Source organism: Citrus sinensis, chromosome 3 (genome assembly GCF_022201045.2).
Source record: "Citrus sinensis cultivar Valencia sweet orange chromosome 3, DVS_A1.0, whole genome shotgun sequence".
Taxonomy (NCBI): Eukaryota; Viridiplantae; Streptophyta; class Magnoliopsida; order Sapindales; family Rutaceae; genus Citrus; species Citrus sinensis.
This window is the reverse complement of record NC_068558.1, coordinates 51,211,893-51,226,821: the sequence shown is the minus strand read 5'-3', so window position 1 is coordinate 51,226,821 and position 14,929 is coordinate 51,211,893. Positions and strand designations below refer to the sequence as shown.

Here is a 14,929-nt window from a genome sequence, read left to right as displayed (position 1 = left end):
AAACATGAATTATGAAATGCGGTGGGTGAAAAAAATATTTTTAAAGGAGCAATTTATTTAAATATTTAATTAAATTTCCATTCAGAACAAAAAAAAGGCCTATTGTTTTAGTAGCTCCTAGAAGCCCATCAAGCCCAGCAGAACTAACGGGCCAATATTTATTAGGCCTGCTCCGCCAGTTGGGTCCTACTTTTTAGGAAAAGAAAAGCCCGTTACCGTGGAAGAAATTCAAAATACCGTTACTTTTATTTTATGCGAATTGTTTGTTATGGTTTATTCTGAGTCAGGGGTGACTGAGGGTTCGCCACATTTGACAACATAAAAGGAACTCACAACATTCATGTCTCCTCTCAAATGAAAACAATAAAATCTCATCAATGCTGTCCAAAATCTCAAGAATCAATCCATTTTCTTCATGTTTCAATTTCTCCACTTCATCCGGAAACCAAACTTTTAACCATCCCTTTACTCTCGCCACCTGTATTGCCTCTCTTCAATTATGTGCCCACCAAACGAACCTTCAAAAGGGCCAAGAGATTCACTCTTACATGCTCAGAACTGGCATTATCGACTCCCCTTTATCAATAACTAGCCTTATTAACATGTATTCTAAATGCTGCCAGATGAAATATGCCCTTTTTGTATTTAACAATTTGAGCTGCGAACCTAATGTTTTTACTTATAATGCAATGATTTCTGGATTTTATTCAAATGATTTTGCTTTTAAAGGATTGCATTTTTTTAACCACATGAGACAACTTGGTGTTTTGCCTGATAAATATACGTTTCCGTGTTTGATCAAGTGTTGCTGTGATGTTATGGCAGTTCTGGAGGTTAAAAAGATTCATGGATTGGTGTTTAAACTTGGCTTAGATTTGGATGTTTATATAGGCAGTGCTTTGGTTAATACTTATTTGAAGTGTCAGTTTATGGAAGAGGCACTGAAAGTGTTCGAGGAATTGCCTCTTAGAGATGTTGTTCTTTGGAATGCGATGGTTAACGGGTATGCGCAGATTGGGGAATTTCATAAAGCTTTGGAGGTTTTTAGGAGGATGAGCAAAGAAGGTATTTGGATGAGTAGGTTCACAGTTACTGGGGTTTTATCGGCCCTTATTATGATGGGATTTTTCAAAAATGGGAGAGTGGTTCATGGAATTGTGGTGAAAATGGGGTACGATTCAGGTGTTCCGGTTATGAATGCCTTGATTGATATGTATGGGAAAGGGAAATGTGTTGGTGAGGCACTGGAGATTTTTGAAATGATGGAGGAGAAGGATATATTTTCGTGGAACTCAATCATGACAGTTCATGAACAATGTGGTAATCATGACGGGACTTTGAGGCTTTTTGATAGAATGTTAAGTGCTGGGTTTCAGCCTGATTTGGTGACGTTCTCAACGGTGCTTCCTGCCTGTTCGCATTTGGCAGCATTGATGCATGGTAGACAGATTCATGGATACATTGTTGTTAATGGGCTGGCAAAAAATGGGAGTTGCAAGGATATTGATGATGTGTTTATGAACAATGCACTCATGGACATGTATACAAAATGTGGAAGTATGAGAGATGCCCAAATGGTTTTTACTAAGATGAGCAAAAAAGATGTGGCATCATGGAACATTATGATATTGGGTTATGGCATGGATGGCCAAGGCAAGGAGGCATTGGATATGTTTTCATGTATGTGTGAGGCAAAACTTAAACCTGATGAGGTTACATTTGTGGGTGTACTGTCGGCTTGTAGCCATTCAGGCTTTTTAAGCCAAGGACGTGAGTTCCTGCCACTAATGGAATCCAGATATGGTGTAGTTCCAACCATTGAGCATTATACTTGTGTGATTGACATGCTTGGTCGAGCTGGCCAGCTTAATGAGGCTTATGAATTGGCACTAGCAATGCCTAATGAAGCAAACCCAGTAGTATGGAGGACTTTATTGGCAGCATCTCGGCTTCATGGGAACACGGATCTTGCTGAGATTGCTGCGCAGCGGGTTTTTCAGCTTGAACCTGGACATTGTGGAAATTATGTATTAATGTCAAACATCTATGTAGCCGGTGGTAAATATGAAGAAGTGTTAGATATTAGACATACAATGAGGCAACAAAATGTGAGGAAGAATCCAGGGTGTAGCTGGATTGAACTCAAGGATGGTCTGCACACTTTTATTAGCAGTGATCGGTCACATCCCGAAGCTAAGTCTATTTATGCTGAATTGCACTCATTGACTGCACGTCTGCGTGAGCATGGAGATTGCTGTGCAGGAACACTTTTTGACAGCGGTAAACAAAACAGTCAAGCTCTTGTTCAATTTTTTTTTTCCCCCAAAGCTTAAATTTTATGTCCGATTCTTGATTCAACAGACAGCACAGCATCTGGTTTTGAAAAACACAGACTCTACTTGGAAGAAGTTATTGCTAAAGGCTCATTAGACTTTGATTAATGAACTTCAATCATATCATGAAGTCGAGAATTCCTTTCCTGTAAGTTCAATATTCAACCATAAAAACTGTTTTTATTTTCTTAATGCCTTTTTTTAAGAAATTATTAACAAAAACGATTTGGTGACAACAACGAAAAGCAAGGATCAAGACTGCAGAATTTAAGATTTTAAAATTGGTGCGGAAGGTTTTTTATGTGCAGCAAAGTGACAGCAACTTTTAGATCTGTGGTGTGGTATAATCTAGGACAACATATTTGATTTCTTTTTTGCTGTGTTAGCTTATGTTATTTGCTTCTGCCATTAAATTCTTAAAAATTAAAATGGTAGCTGACAAGAGCTCATTTCTTCCAGTATAGTTTATATGCAAGTACTATTGTTATCCAAAATTTATTTGTGCTTCTGGATTAATTGGTGTGCTATAACTCACATATGGCATTCTTTGTCGTAAGTTGTAACTGCAAGATGACACAGAGATGATACGTTTGGTATACAACTCGTTTTTGGCTGACTTCCATTTGTGCTATGGTTACTGGAGGAAGGCATGCTGTGCACTATTGACAAGGGTTGTTGAAGTCTTTGAGCAATCCATGCAATCTGCAACATATTCCAGTGATGTGTGGTTTCACTATTGTAATTTGGCATCTGAAGTTCCTCCCGATGGCCATAGGAAATCCGAGTACCAAGAAGAGAAGTGATTTGATCTCTGTAAAAAGCAGCATCTGAAAACTTTGTGGGACACTTGCATCCTTGAAGCAATAGTATTCTCAGTTCAACCAGTCATGTTCCTGGTAACAGTCATATGCCTTATTGATGGTACTCAATTGGCACTGTCTCTCTATGCTTAACAAGTTTTTAATTAACAACACGAGGCATGCATGATATAGATATTTTGGCGTATTTTTTTGTTGAGTCTATTTTTACATTTACATTTAAGAGTTGTACAACACAGCAATTTTTCCTTGCAGTACAATATACTCTGGTTCTTTTGGTAATCCCATGTTTCTCTGCAGCTAATGTGTAATGAATTTTATGAATTGGCTATATATGGACAATTGAATTATCTTAAACTGTTTAACACATGCTGTCAATTTTTCCTGCATATAACTATAAATGTACTTTTGTCTTCTACTTCTTTCATGCTTTAAAGTTTATTTCCTCCGATGCACCTGCCTTGCTGTTCTATGCAATTCCTAGTATATTCTCCCTTGTTCAAAATGTTCCAATTATCTTGCAGATTATTCAAAAGGGGTGTCGTTTATAGGGAAGGATTGCCTGTGCCGCGCCTTGTGGGATTATTCAAATACATTTGTTCTTGATTGCTTTCAGAATTATTGGGGGTTCTCCAGCTCAGATATACGCGCAATATATGCGCAAACTTTGAGATTTCCAAGGAAAAAGTTACATCATCAATGATAGTATTCAAGAAAAAAGTTGATTTTCTTGCTCCTTAATGGTTATAAGTATGTCTCAGCTTCTTCAATCTGATTTGCACACTGGGACAACATTTTTTGTTCTTTCTATGTAATTTGATATCTGCTCGGTGGACCATATGGTATTACTTTTAGTTATATGCTTACTGAATGATAGGTTTATATTTTCCTCAGTTTAAAGAAGTTGGCTGCTGCCCACAGAATTTGTGCCTGAAACAAGTGAAGTCCTGACATATTACGAGGACAGTGAAATCTCCAATATATTATCACCTGTTGGCTTAGCTAGAAATATTTTATTCATTGGGGAACAGATCTATAAGGAGGCATGTCATTTGGAAGGTAAAAAAAATAAATTGCTTTGAGCCTCAATCAAAAGGCTTCTTTAAGCCACTTTATGGCAGCGAATTGAAGAAATGGCAAGACTATTTGAACTTTGCTGAGAAGCAAGGGGATTCTTGAACGGGTTTGACTTATGGCTTTCTGAGCTTGTTTGGAACCTTCTTTATTTATTTGTTTATTTTTTTATTTAAAAATATAATTTTTCACTACTAACCACAGGTTATGAAACTTAACGGTATGCCTGGTCCCTGTGCTTAATTATCTGGAGTTTTGGGTGCGTTTGGTGGAGTTCATGGAAAGTAAGAGAAGAAGATAGATATCAAATTCAAAACCGCTAAGCTAATCTTATTAGCTTGAAAGATTATGTAATTGATTAGACCCTAAGACACGAAAACTTTTAATTTTCATAGTATTTGAAGTAGATTTTAACTCGCTAATAGTTTTACTATATTATTATTTATGGAATATAATTGGTTTCGGTGAAGATCTTGTATATGCACAAGTAATTTTATTGTAGCAATTCATGCTAATCTCGATTAATCTTAACTCTGAACCATATAATGTTGGTTTTATAAGTTTGATTTTGATTATTCCAAGAGCATTTTTGTTATTGAATTGTGTTCCTGAAAAACATAAAATTCCAATCTACACGACACGTTGCTTACTTGGATCGGGGAAATACGCAGGTGATCTTAGATTCTTTACGAGCTCCATTGCTTTTTACATTAACGGATTATGCATTCTGTTCTTATGTCCGCGCACGCTTTGTTATTCGGTATTACAAATTCAAGAATCACAGAAATGAATCAACAAGGTGAATATGATTGAATCGATCCCAACCGTCTCTGTTTTTCGGGTTCGCAAAAGCCTGAACCTACCTACTAAACACGCGGAGTTTTCACGCCCAAAGAAACAAATCAAATCATAGAAATTGTAAAGAATCCATAACGAGGCTAAAAATTATACACATTAAAAGGCAAAATGGTGTTTAGTAATATTGGAATATCACTAAAATCCAAGCTCAGATCCACCAATTTCATGGACAGTAGCTGCTAAGTTGTCTTCACCAGATAGCCAACCAAGATGCCGAGAAGACCAATCAGCAGAACAAACACCGTAGAGAAACCACCAGCACGACTTTTGCTAATTTCTTTTCTCACAAATTCCTGTACAATTTTTATAGTTAACAGAAGTTTCGCAGATGATAAAATACTTTTTGCATCACATACAATGAAATATGACAGACACAATAACCTCGAGGGCCCCAATATAAACCAATAAAATTTAAATGAAGTTACGAAGGTCCAAATTAGTAACAGCAAAAGAGATAATATATGTGTAGATTTAGTGCAACAAGTCCAATTTCTGGCTCTATCTTGCCCTCTAGATCATCCCATGATACACACACACACACTCATATATGTACATGTATAGTATACACACACACACACACACAGAGTCATGCTTAGGTGGAGATGTCCGCACAAAAAATTCAAGCAAATGGGACTAAAAGACTGAAAAAAAAGAAAAAGAATAAGAACTCCAATACACTAAAAGACAGAAAACCGTGCACTGGAATCTGTATTTTCTTGTCTTTTAGCTCTGTCCGCATTTCAATTTCATGTGTACATCCACATGTGAGAACATTATGTGTGTGTGTGTGTTAAACATTGTATACAAGGCATAAACATGTTCAACATGAAGATATCTGAACCAACCAGCTCTTGCCGTAGTTTTTGGTTTTGTTGCATAGCAGAAGTTTTCTCTTCAGTCAACTTAGAGATCATTGACCAAGCCTGAAGAAGATTAGTATATTAGAAAACTGACAGTGAATGCACAATAGCAATAATAAAAAACAATGCACTACTGCAATAAAGTGTAGCGCAGATATCTTTCAATTTCAAAGATAATATTCATTAGAAAATAAATGATAAAACTGTAACTCATACAAAGCACACAGCAAAAGGAGATATGCTCGCCCAGCAACCGCTTGAAACATCTAACATTGATAAGTAGCACCATGTGTCCTACACCTTAGTTCAGCGCAAGCCCAAGTGGAGTATAGATAACAAACCATTAGATCTGCCTACAAAGATTACCAGTATAAAGTATGAACTAGAGAAGCCTGCATCTGGGCCTAGTTCTCACAAACTCTCCTGGTCTGTTATCATTCAACAGAACAACATCTTCATATAGCATCATAATTTTAAAATAACACACAACACAGGAAAACCCGAAAAGGAATATGTTACTGTTGCACCATTCTCAAACCTTCCATAGTTTTGGTCAATGAATTATCATTGCGTTATCGCATTTCATACTCGCCATAAGTTCAAACAGGACATGGTACTCATCCCCCATGGGAGACTATATTAAGCATGAAACAAGCACCAACTGGCACACTGTTTTATATAAGAAACTACACAACGTGGAATCATTTAAGATAAATTGAAGAAACAAAAAAGGATTACACATCAATACTGCTCAAAATTATAAAATCATTCTTCAATCAATCATATAACATTCATAAAGGCACTTCAACGATCAAAGTTGAAAGACAGTCAAAAGGGACCGTTTACCTCTGATGATTTCTCTTTGGGCACCTCTAAAGATTTTGATACCTAAGATTTATAACAAAAAAAATGAATACACAAAATGATACAGAAACCAAATTCCTTAGTAACTATTCCATTGATGTATCTCAAAACCTCATCAAAAAGTAAATAATAGATTTCATATAGCAGCTACAAAACTCTTACATCATCAAATGATGAATTATGGTGATTTCCATTTTCTTGTGAGAATGCCCTGGGGGAAGATCCTTCTTCAGATCCTTCAGGGACAGGTGAGGGGGGATTAGCAGGAATGTAAACAACCCGCAGCTTAAACTCCTCGACAACCTTACCGTCCTCCTTAGTAAACTGCAATCAAATTCAGACACCATCAGAATCCAAGAAAGATTTAACACAAAATTTAACTTCAAAAAAAAAAAAAGAACAGCAGCAAAGGACCCACCATGTCTGGCCCTATGTCCTTTGCAGTGGCACCATCTGGAGCAACAACGCTTAGAAGGAGGAATTTGTCCTTGCATTGAAAGTCAGGCGGTGCCTCTTTCTGTGCTTGCATTGTAACTGCCACAATTTCATTCCACAGCACAAACCATTGAAGAAAATCATCAAACAAAGAAATCATTAAACTGAAAAAAAGGAATTTTTTTACTCCATCAACTAGTAATTCATAATCAGTGTATGTCAACAAACTAATTTATAAGAAAGGATCACCACAAAAACGGTGATGGTATATAACTATACTCATAAAGGCAACTCACTCCGAGAAAAGAGATAACCAAAAACCACAATGAAAGCATAACTAGTTCAAATGTTATGGAGTACGTTTACCTGTAACAGCACATGAGGTTCTGGGCAAAATTATACCAGTATTAGGACGAACACAGTACTTCTTGGGATTGGTTGTTTTAACCTATCCAGTGAAAATTTTCCACAAATTACACAAATGCAATTACAACTAAATGGGAGTCGAAGCAAATTAGTACAATAAAAATATCAATTATTCCTAAAAAAGGCTACCTTGAAGGCTACAAATTTATCTGTCTTGTTGGTCAATTGCATTGAACAAGAACTCTGCTTCTTCAATTCAACTATTTCATCAGGTGCCATAAAACATGCAGACAACAAATAGAAATTCAAGGAATCAGCACATTATATCCGTGTAACCAATTGTTCGTATCAATCAAATTATTGATCAAAATGGAACATTCAAAATTATTAGTTAAACTTTCGATTTCAAACACAGAGGTTAGAGCGTGGTTTCATTCATGTGAACCTCACGTGACAGAAAAAGTGAAAAGCAACATCGATCACCATGATAGGAACTTTTCTTCCAAAATTTCTTGAGAAACAAACAGAACTTACATGGGAATTTAAGCTCAGAAGGCTGAATATTGACAAGATCCCCCGTACTCATGGCTCTGTATTAAAGATTATTTCTTCAGATTTTTCGTTTTCCGTTTTACAATAAATCAAATGTATAAGTCGATTCTGTGAAATTAAAAAAGAAAAAGAAAAAGAAATTAGGGTTTGATGAAAAACAAAAATACATATGGTGCGAAAATCGCAAGAAAAAGGAGTTCGTTGTTTTTTAAAATATGGTAACATAAGTATGCCTCGTAAACTGTGATCGCTGTGACAAATTTAAGTCGTGGATTTGGTTAACGGATTAAAGTGTGGGAATCCAACGGTGACTAGACGGCTGTGGCATGGGGGGTCCTAATAGCTGATGCGCTTAGATGAGCAATCTTAAAAGTTTTGGTTCGCTTTTTTTAGGTCTTCTGATTATGAAAGAAATTATCTTTTCTTTTTCTTTTCTTTTTTTCTAAAGGATTAGATTTTTTTTTTCCCTTGAAAGATAACTTCGTTAAAATCAAAAACAGAAGAATCTAAATAATTGATAGAATATTTAACTAATGTATCCACTCTTATATTACAATCCCTTAAGATGAAAAAGAATGCTTTAGCAATAATAATTAGATTACATTAGAAAAGATCCATAATAATTCAGTGTAAGTACTGAGCTTGAACTTACCCAAAATCAATAATGCAAATTAACGCGAATTTGACTCAACTATTAACATAGATAAACTAATCAATCTTACTAGCACGCCACAAACCAATTCCTAATTAAGGCTTCGGCTTTAGCAATGTCAACTTCATGATCAGAGAAATTTCTACAACCATCTCCAAACCTTCATGATTCCACACAACAGCACCATATCCCGCTACGCCACAATTTACATCAACTACTGCATCTATGTTTAATTTCACCTACATCACAACAAATCAAAGAGTGCATCAGAGTCTCACTTGACAAACCATCGAAGCAATAGGAAGCATTCCGACAACACTTTCTTTCTAACTAAATTCACTCCAATGGGGAGAATAAAATGAAGAGCTCATCAGAGAAAAATCTTAACCTTAGGAGGCACCTTTAAACTCCAAATCAGATTCCAACACTACCCCAGTAGATGATCCAGCACACAAGGAATCCCGACTTTACAATATACAGCCCACACTTATTGGTCCTGTAAACGTGACGTATGCCAGCAGTTCCCATTCTGAATCAGATTATCTATTGTTGTCTCTCATGGCAAAGAAACCGAAGAGGTAGGCCTGAAAATACTCATCCTCAACAGCCAATTACTATCATAAACACTAATATTTCTTCTATTCCTCACTCGCCAACGAATACCTTACTATAAAAGCTCACGCCCAAGAGAATACTCCACTGTAGGCATGAAGGATTTGAACCTAATTGAGCATGTAGGAAAGAGCTTCGTCGAAAATACCGTACTTGTAATACCCTCGAGACCAACAACTCATCATACAACAGCAACCTCCACTGTTGTTTTGCCAACATGGATTGGTTAAAAACAAAGGATTATAAAAGAACTGATATTAATTGAATGAGATTATTATTATTATTAAGGCAACCACCCTTTTGAGTGGTGCTTTTTTTTTTATATTAAGATGGCATGATTAAATAATTAGTTTATCAAACGGTGGAAAAGTTATATTAAACATTCTTCTCATAACATATTCCATCCTTACAAAAGAATATGAACAACTCAAAAGTGCATGTCAAATCCTAAATATAAAAATCCTTCTTTGACATATCATGAATAATGGATATGATTTGACAAATAATAGAGATAAATCAATCTCACTAGCAACCCGTAAGCCAAAATGCAACCTAAATTATTCATCAAAATCAATAACATTCAAATAATTCCCTTAGGAACATTCAAAGTCATCAAAAAATAATAAAAAACAAAAACAAGTAGACAAGAAAAAAAATCACCAATAAAAATAAAAATATAAAAAACGGAGACGATAAGTCACTCATACAAAACTTTTTCTTGCGGAACATATGTAAAGACCACAGCTACATTAGAGTTCATACAACAATCTCCAATATGAGCGTATTCTCTTGATCCGAACACCATTGCGGCTGTCAAGAGGTTCATGGGAAAAAAAAAAAAAAGCTTGCAGTATCTCGTTATTGAAAGGGAAGAATTTAAGTTTTGATTTTTTTTCTAAATTTTAAGTGAATTAATTATATTACTTCATTGGAATAAAATTTTGCAACATATAACACTACTTATCTCTTTTAATTTTAAGTAAATTAATTATATTATTTCATTAGAATGAAATTTTGTAGTGTACAGCACACTCACCTCTTCCAAAACCTGATATAAATAGAATTGTAAGTAATATGAAAAAAAAAAACTTACGTGCTTTTCAAGGAAGAAATCTAATCTAAAACTATTCATCCGAGGGGCCTTGCTGTTCATTATCGGACTACCGAATTTATAAGTGAATGAATTCATAGCACCAATTAATAAATTAAATTTTTGCAAAATAACTTTTGTCTCTCAGTCAGTCACTCGTATTCGTATATTGGATGCGGATCATCTTAAAATATTGATATGTACTTTTAGTTAACTATTCGATGCCTTTGGGGCCTCGGGGGCACGTTCAGAACATTTTTTTTGAAAAAACTTTTACAGCCAATTCACTCAACTCGTCATTATCGTTGCTGACGTCGTGAAAAAACCCCGTCTTTGGAAGAATCCTTTGCGTACGCGAGGAACCCCGTATCTACTCGCAGCTGTTTCATCAAATGCTACGAGTTCTCAATTTTACCCTTCCGCGTCCGAATGATTAGACCCATGGCCCGCGCGCCGCGCCCCGCGCCCAGCGCCCATCATGATGAAGTCCAATTTTGCTTCAACAACAACAGTGCAAAAACGATGTCTCTCGGCATTTTGTTACTATACGAGGCCTTTTCAGTTTAGGCTACGAGAACACCATGCATGCACAGTGTGGCCTCATCACTTCCCCAAGAGGCAATATTTGCATAACATGCAAGTGATCAAAAGTCAATGAAAAAGGGAAAAAATAACTTTGCTTTCAATTAATTTACATTTTATGGTATTGTTTGTTTAGTACCATATGGTTTTGAATTTCTTTTGTTTCATACTTATAGTCTTTTGTTTGATAATTGAATTAATTGTATTGAATTGATTGTTGCGTATAGAATCACATTATGTTTGAATTAAATTACTGTAAGATAGATACAAGTCTAAACGAGTGAACTTGGATGTGCTTCGATGGAGCTGGCCTTCATATGCTAAGACTTGAAGAAATTTTTATTGTCTTGGAAATGGAAAACAAACAAAGCTCTGTATTTGGACTGGTTCACAGGCTCACAGCCACATGCATGGAACGGTCGACCAGTAGGTTTCTGATGAGTTCTCTTGTTTATGTATGTGGTGATGTGGTCCCTTCTTTTCCTTTTTTTCCCCCTTTCTAATGATGATTTAGTTTTTTCTTGATTTCTTTTTTTTCAGCTTGTTAAACCTTTTATTTCAGATTTGTAAAAACCCCTGCTGCTGTACGAATGTTTGCGCATTAGCAAACCTGAGATTGATGGCACCACATAGATAAAACAAAACTGAATGCTATTATAAAGCGGCATAAATATAACCCCATACGGGACCTGCAAAGTTGCTCAGTGCTGGGGTAAATTAAATAAGCATGCACGGTTCCAATGTTTTTAACTATTTGTTTTATTGTGGTTCCTGCTATATATGTCCTGCTTCTGCAAGAAGAATGGCAAAAGCCGTATTGAACTCTTAATTGAGCCGGGCTGCTCGATCTTTGCACGTAGGCCGTAGCAATTATAGCTGAATTCTTTAGCTGGCTATATTTCATGCCATTTGCATTGGATATTTTGACCGTTCAAAACTATAAGCTTGGACCCAAATAAATAAATTATCGCTTACAGTTGTAGCAAATGCAATAGCACATAAGAGCGCGTCCGCAAGGACTAGGAGGGCCAATTGGTTAAAAGTCCAGAGAAGAGGCAATGTATGTCGGCCACCTTCCTTCCTAAAAAAAATAGGCACATGGGGACTAATAATCCATTTTCTCCGGTAACCCTCAAATGAAGGTCCTATTCTGCCACTGCCACCTTTTCTTGATCCGCGACTATTTTATATCTTAGTATAAACTGGAACAAGTACTATGTATTCCCCAAAAAAAAAAAAAAGGACAAGACCAATTAATTTTGCAATTGTCAATTGACATTACTCTTCTTCTATGTCCATGTTTATGAATTATCAGATTTCTTTGGCCACCAATACCACCCAATATAAATAACTAGTTCGTTAACCGAAAATGCCCATAAACAAGACAGAAACCAAATAGACTACATATACGGAGCCCATGGGTCGTTATTCTTCTATAAGCATATACAAACAAAAACACAAGACAATAATTTCTTCACAGTTACATGCCACAAGTTCCCCATACTCGATCATAGGCTGAAAATTGAAGGGAATTTCTCAAACGCAGAGACACAACCAGAAGAGGGAGTACCCAGTGTGTGTGTATGATGATAACCATAGCCTAAGAGTATATTCTTATCCTAGGCAAATTACATTAAGATAAATGACGAAAGAGAGCACAATTATAGGATCTTCATCAAGATTGGGGGGGTCTAGTTCTAGTACTTTCACTCTCACACTATTAAGTAAAATCGATTACCTAACCAGATTAAATTTCAAAGTCAAAAGTTAATCAAGTAAGAGCACACAATGATTTTTTAATGGAGTAGCAACTTTCGTGGCTGAAACTATAAAAGATAGATACATATGATTACTAATATTTGACGGTTCATACAAATACATCAGAGTATCGTAGAAGTAAATCATAAATAAGAGGGCCTCGTTTAGTTGTTGCTCATAATGAGTTTTGTCATTCACAAAATTTTGGAGATATACATTTTATCCCCTAATTGCCCTTTTCAAAATAATAATAATAAAACAACCTCATAATTTCCCCAATGCCTTACCGTCCTAAGTCCTTCCTTGCGATTAACAATTAGCAAATGGATCATCGCACCAACACAAATTCAGTAAAGAGGAGCCCTTTGTGGAGTCTTTTTCCTTCTATTCATCAAACCAACCGACATCTCGGGTACTGGTGAACACACCGAACGACATGCCGTGATGCTACTTCTCTTCTTCTTCACAATCTTTATTGTATCACAGGATGCAAGAGCCCCTCCGTATCCGTCGGATCCAGAAGATGTCCGGGTCGGCCCGACCGGTTCAAGAATCGAGTCAGGCGTCATTAGACCGTTTTCAAAACTCGATTCTGGTAAGGGCAAGAAGTTGCACTCAAAGAAAAACTTCGAAAGGCCACCTTCTATTCTTATGAGATAATCAATCTGGTAACAAATCAAGAGAAAAATAAATGAAACCCAGATGAGAAAATTGAGAGAAGTGAAATGGGTATTAGATAAAAATTTGAAGTAGAAATGACCTTGCAAGAGAGGCAACAGAAGAGATATGAATCTTGGAGGCTTCTATCACAAGTGCTGCAAATGTTGCCGGAACTTCTGGTCCTTGACTGTGGCCTTTGGTTTAAGAATATCACTTTTGCACCGTTGTTTATGTATGGCTGTTGGAGAAAGATTCAGAAAAAAAGATTTTGAGCAATAGTTGCAAGAACAGTTAAAGAGTAGCAGAGCGCAAAAAAATTGAGAGAATGTTAATTTATTGTATTATTACAATTGATTAATTTTGCAACAACTGATAAACATGGACATAGAAGAAGAGTGGAGGTCCCAAACGCATCATGAATTGTTGCAAAGATACATCTTCTCGTATTTAATTATACTAAACAAAGGCATAGTTCATAAATTTGTCAGTATGTAGAGAGACAAACCTAAAATGGAATTAAAGCTTGTTCCTCTCACAGTTTAAAGATTGTTTTTTTTTAACTTTTGTTATGAGCAAGAATAATGACTTACTTGTACATAGTCACAATCCACCAACTTGGCAGCGTCATCCAATCTTATAACATCTTGGTAAACATATCTTCTTATCTGAAACACGAAATATGCATAGAATTTATTTTTTTTTGGAAGAAAATAATAATTAGGAAGAGGAAAAAAAAGTAAGTGAAATTAGAATTAATGTGTTTGTTGAGAACCTGCAAGAGTCTGTGAGAGCCATGAAGGGACAAACAATGAGGGCATAAGCTAGTGCAACAGTCCAAGCAGTATATGTTCTTTTCATTCTTTCTTTCCTCTTCGTGAATTATGCAACCGTTGAAGAACTTTTCAGTGAACAGAACTTCAAGCCAGCGAGGAAGATGAGAAGAAACCAACTGCATATATACATAATTGAAACAATAATTCAATTTAACTTTCAGAATAAAATAACAAATTGCAGCAGGAGATAAACTAAAGCGGCGCAAGATTATAGAGAAGTGAACGAATTAAAGAACTCCACCATGTTATGATATGAGATATCTTTTGATGTTTGATGAGAGAGAAAATTTAGTCAGGATTTATGGCGATAGAGAAAGAAGAGTGTTAGAAACGAGAGCGGCTCCTCCTGGCAAATGATACAGGGTGGTGGTACTATTACCGATGTAAGAATAAGAGAAAGAGAAGAGAGAGAGAGAGATAGAGATTTGGTTTTGGCTTCATTTATAGAGGTGTTGAATTATGTTTTGAGTAATATAATAATAGTACAACATCTAGCCTACTCTAGTGTGTAAGCTGTCTTAATTTTTATTTTTTTTAATTTTTTGCTGTTTTGCTGGAGAAATTGGAATTCTCAATGACAAT

The 14,929-nt window shown here is 36.0% G+C and overlaps 3 protein-coding genes across 7 annotated transcripts; 1 reads left to right on the top strand and 2 right to left on the bottom strand.

Moving 5' to 3' along the window:
• The first annotated feature begins 255 nt into the window (after positions 1-255).
• On the top strand, positions 256-4,423 carry LOC102612831 (pentatricopeptide repeat-containing protein At3g14730). Of its 4 annotated transcripts, XM_025092593.2 has the most exons (5): positions 256-2,280; positions 2,362-2,481; positions 2,891-3,229; positions 3,676-3,901; positions 4,046-4,423. In XM_025092593.2, the coding sequence occupies exons 1-2, from the start codon at positions 378-380 to the stop codon at positions 2,439-2,441; spliced, it is 1,983 nt and encodes a 660-aa protein (XP_024948361.2). In that variant the 5' UTR covers positions 256-377; the 3' UTR covers positions 2,442-2,481; positions 2,891-3,229; positions 3,676-3,901; positions 4,046-4,423. The 4 variants fall into 4 exon arrangements, with proteins under 4 accessions (XP_024948361.2, XP_024948363.2, XP_024948360.2 ...); XM_025092595.2 differs by having other exon boundaries at positions 2,981-3,229; positions 3,676-4,423; XM_025092592.2 differs by having other exon boundaries at positions 3,676-4,423.
• Positions 4,424-5,012: 589 nt separating this feature from the next.
• On the bottom strand, positions 5,013-8,384 carry LOC102613910 (vesicle-associated protein 1-3). Its single transcript, XM_006490813.3, has 8 exons — positions 8,143-8,384; positions 7,798-7,868; positions 7,609-7,690; positions 7,226-7,341; positions 6,970-7,131; positions 6,790-6,831; positions 5,929-6,006; positions 5,013-5,376 (listed from the first exon to the last, which is right to left on the bottom strand). The coding sequence occupies exons 1-8, from the start codon at positions 8,192-8,194 to the stop codon at positions 5,263-5,265; spliced, it is 717 nt and encodes a 238-aa protein (XP_006490876.1). The 5' UTR covers positions 8,195-8,384; the 3' UTR covers positions 5,013-5,262.
• Positions 8,385-12,919: 4,535 nt separating this feature from the next.
• LOC102620124 (hypothetical protein) lies at positions 12,920-14,921 on the bottom strand. Of its 2 annotated transcripts, XM_015534194.3 has the most exons (5): positions 14,589-14,921; positions 14,287-14,463; positions 14,105-14,179; positions 13,615-13,752; positions 12,920-13,519 (listed from the first exon to the last, which is right to left on the bottom strand). In XM_015534194.3, exons 1-5 carry the CDS (start codon positions 14,589-14,591, stop codon positions 13,202-13,204), a joined length of 711 nt encoding a protein of 236 aa, XP_015389680.1. In that variant the 5' UTR covers positions 14,592-14,921; the 3' UTR covers positions 12,920-13,201. The 2 variants fall into 2 exon arrangements, with proteins under 2 accessions (XP_015389680.1, XP_006491453.1); XM_006491390.4 differs by lacking the exon at positions 14,589-14,921 and having other exon boundaries at positions 14,287-14,582.
• Positions 14,922-14,929: the final 8 nt, after the last annotated feature.